This window comes from Aphanomyces astaci (genome assembly GCF_000520075.1).
Source record: "Aphanomyces astaci strain APO3 unplaced genomic scaffold supercont1.1, whole genome shotgun sequence".
Lineage (NCBI taxonomy): Eukaryota > Oomycota > Saprolegniomycetes > Saprolegniales > Verrucalvaceae > Aphanomyces > Aphanomyces astaci.
Window position 1 is genome coordinate 1,232,149 of NW_009798264.1, and position 4,259 is coordinate 1,236,407.

Below are 4,259 nucleotides of genomic sequence, written 5' to 3' on the forward strand. Positions count from 1 at the left end.
TGGGCGACTCACGATCAGTTCGGTTGCAGTCGACGCGTCGTCGACCCAGGCCTTCAGACCGCGCAACACAAGCGGTCCACACGTCGTGTCCAGCGTCACGCAGTTGAAACTTGACGCTGCGCGTCATCACAACTGGTTTGGCGTCACTGCCATACGGGTACGCTAAATGCGGCACACTATGGGAGACGGTCCCAACTTTGACACCGGGTGCGTCGAACGCATCCATGACACCGCGCGTGACAACGGACCAGAGTCCAAGAGCACATCGTCCACGCGGACGATATTCTCCAAGAGCACGCCGCGCTCAGTCTTCTGTCGCTGCGGCTGGTTGACCAGCACATTGATGCCGTCCTTCCAGCGCTTGCCTTGCGCTGCCAACAACGTTTCGGCTTCGCCAGGCGCGGTCTTCGGGCACCGCGCCACACGGTGACTCAGGTCACCGCACTTCAAGCAGCCCTTTTTGGCAGAGGGCTCGGCATTCTTGGGCACAATCGTTTCGGCCTTTCCGCCGATTCTGCCATTGTTCTTGGCGGCGTCTTCCCGGCCGCTGTCACGTCTTGGCATATGAGGCTTGCCGCCTCGTGGAGCTTATACCGGCTTCGCTGCCGGGGAAGGTTTGGACTCGTCGTTGAGTCCCACGTACAAGTGGTGGACGCGGGACTCCGCGTCCAAGATCTTCGTATCGAAGCGAATCGCTCGCTGCAGACGTTGCTTCAAAACGTCCAGGTCTTGAGGGTCTTCCTCAAACACTGACTTGAACCACGCGACCCACTCATCGATCGTGATGGAATGGTGGTCGCGGTTGAAGTCGAACAGCGCGATCCGGCGCTTCGAGAACGGGTCTATGCAGGCACTCACGGGCATCGTGAACGGACGCGATCTGCAGAGCGTTGATCTGCCCCAGATACTTCTGGTACACGCGCATAAAAACGCGTCTTTCGGCCTTGGTCGAGCCCGAAAATGTCGGCGGCTATGGGAGCGCCGGCGCGTTCCAAACTTGCGGTGCCGTACAGCCGTAACCGCCATCCCTGCCCATATCCATATCGTCACGGACGTCCGACGGGTCGTTGTCGGCTGGCAACGGCACTGATGCGCCATCTGCTTCAGTCGTTGCTGGAGCAGCAGCTGAGACAAACGCTGCGACAGCTGGTGTTCCTCGGTTTTTGGCACAGGTGTAAAACCCACCACGTGGCGGTTGCCACTCGTCGACAGCAGGTGACTGTCGTCGTCGGGGAGAGCTGAACGGGTTCTCAATGGTGCATCGCGCGGCGCGTCCTCGCGGCGTTCGTTGGTGTTTCCTCGTTGGAGGAATGTTCGCGTACCATCTCCAGTGAATAGCTCAACAATGAACTAAAGATATCTTTGTTTTGCCTCCCGCTTCTTCTTGGCTTTCGGCCAAAAGACCTTCGTCAAGGTAGCAATTATACACAAGGTAGCAATTATACACACTGACATAAGTGAGGTTAAACACGCCACGAGGCGCCTACTGACTACCATTCACTAAAGTAGTACCTCCAATAGGGTATCGGAACCTTTGACACGGCACACCCACAGAGTGTGTGTGTTAGCAATGGGTCAAACCAACGCGCGACCCAATTGCTCTGCACGCTGCAGAACATACAGTAGGAGCCCATCGCAAGTGCTGAAGTGGCGGCTTCAGCACTTGCGATGGGTGCCACCAAGACGTCTTGCGCCACCCGCCCGCGCAACCATGTGACTACTCCAGTGGGGATGTGTACGGCACCGACACGGACTGATGGTCAAATGAGGGATGATCACATTCATTGGTTTAACAGGCAAGTGTGATGTTACTGAAGTCTAGACCTGTTCGAATTGACCGAGTCCGGGATACCACATCGCATGATTTTGCTCTCATACACAGCCTACATAATTATCTCAATGCTCCCTGCATCAACCGCCATCACAGGAGTAGAATATATCGCAACAGGGTGAGTGATGAATCTACTCAGCGATTTTCGTGATTTCACGGCATCTGATTGGACAAATTTGACGTTTTTGAAATCGCAAGGTGACCTGCCTTGCGAATTCCAAAAAGAGTCAGACACATGAAAAATAGAAATCATCAATTCAAACTTGAAGATATATTTAATTGAATCTGTACAATTTCAGAATTATTTATGGAATTGGCAAGGTGGTTCACCTTGCGCAGCATACAAAATTGCCTATTTCACCTTGTTTTTCTGGTTAATGAAATAAAAACACGGTTGAGATGCTACAAGAAACAGTTATGGAAAAGGGCCGCCATCCTTTCGGCTTGCCCAAACTTTGAGTACTCCCAATACATCTCAAAAGTCATTCGTAGGTCCATGTTTAAAAGAGGGGTTTTAAGCATGTCCACCGCAGATGGGACAAAATCTTCCCCACCGGATGTCCCGAAAACCAAATTTGGGGTTGGGACATCGCCTTTGTCCCGAAAATTGCACACTATTGGGATATCCCAACTAATTGTCCCAACAAATATACTTCAGTACAATATGTATGGAAAAAGCAAGTCCATTCGTGCAGTTTCGCAATGTCGGCTTTGGACATAACGTTTACCGGCAGTCCTATCGTGAACCACGTCTCGTCGTCGTCGGGCACGCGGACGATGTGGCTGAACGAGAGTCACCAGCATTCACTGATACAGCGATATCTGACCGATGTCGTTGCGGCAGTGATTGCCAGTGACTCTCGTTCCGACGCTGCGGCGGACGCGGGTTTGTCCAAGAGGCGCAACCGCATAACGCTATGCGGTCGCGCATCACGTACAAGAGTCCGCAGCAGCAATTACACTCTATAACTTGGTGCGTGGGATTACAGAATCGCTACGGTCAAGTAGGCTTGCAAGTACCGGCATCACCGACCTTGGGAAACTCAATAGCAAGGCGATGGTCACCATCGATATGCCATACCGCCGAAACCTCTGAAAAGTTAACTACAGCTAGAGAGAGGCAAACACCGTTCATAACTCCGTTCCAGAGTGAACTTGGCAGCCTCTCGATGTCATACCATGCACTTCCGGCTTCAGGTCAATTGGGAAGGGGACAATTACCAAAATGGATGATTTTTTGGAGACATCCCAAAACAGTGAACTGGCTCTAATGGAGATGCTCTTTTAGACCCAGAATAAGCCAAAAGTTGCGGACGTCGTGTTTAAAAGACGGGTTTTACGGTTCAACCCAGAATAGAAAAAGTAATGCTACTATTTATACGACCTAATTACACCTGTTCACAAGTGTCGACAGTCGGATGAGGGCCACCTGTGTCATGGCGGGACTTGGATGAAGTCACCCACCACAACACTTATTGTAAATCGCAAATTTTGAACTAACGTTAACGTTAGTACTGTACTGTAGATTTTGGAAATGCAGCAGTGATATTTCTTTCTGTCCAGTCCTTGGAGCGAAACCGTTCACATGAAACGCCGCCATACCTAGTGCCGTTTCATGTACAGTATTAAAAGTGATCACGCCCTCACGGCACGACCATGCCTTCCAGCCCCAAAACGAATGCCTACGTCGTGGTAAAAGTGTATGGTCGACTGTTTTGCCACTGGGTCCCACTCGGGTTTGCCTATGTAGCGTTTAGTCTGGGCTGCAATGTTGGGTACATGGCCCTACTCACAGAGTACACAACCAACGACTACTGGTGGCGCCAGTTCAATACCTCTGGCGGTCAAACGTTCGTCGCCGACATCTTCAACGCCAAGATCAACTTGGGGCAATCTGGGCCGTTTGATCTCTATCAATCACCTATCCTCAAGAACTACGGGGACACCACGACATTCATTGACATGCCACCCACGGCAGCTCGACGTCATTTGATGAGTACGGTCCCCTTGGAGAAGGCCGTGATGACCATTCGTCAGAACAGTCTGTACGAGAACGTGTACTCCATTGTCGCACATTGCTGGGTGGACTTCGATCGTCGGTTCGAAATGGCTCACACATCGGCTCGACAACTGCGCTGTGCCGCCCGTCAACTGACCAACGCTGGTGTATACATGGAAACAATGTTGCGCAACGTCGACTCGGATGACTTGACGCTGTCCGCGTACGGCATCCAGATCAACCAAACCATTCTGGCTCCGTTGATGGTTTTGCCTGGTGGCCCAGAGTGGGTGATCGCTCTACATCGCCAAACGTCAAACTGGTTGCCCGAGGCCGACGAAGTCGCACTTTGGAGACAACATGGGTTGCGCCATCTATCGTTGCAGTTTCAAAATCGATTCCATTATGGCCTGGACAGCAGCATCACTA

General features: G+C 51.9%; 1 protein-coding gene across 1 annotated transcript; it reads left to right on the top strand.

Annotated features, from left to right (window-relative positions):
* Positions 1-3,487: 3,487 nt before the first annotated feature.
* H257_00424 (hypothetical protein) lies at positions 3,488-4,124 on the top strand (the record flags this gene model as incomplete). The annotated part of the gene is made up of 2 exons (XM_009823118.1): positions 3,488-4,053; positions 4,118-4,124. 2 exons carry the CDS (start codon positions 3,488-3,490, stop codon positions 4,122-4,124), a joined length of 573 nt encoding a protein of 190 aa, XP_009821420.1.
* Between the last annotated feature and the right edge of the window lie 135 nt (positions 4,125-4,259).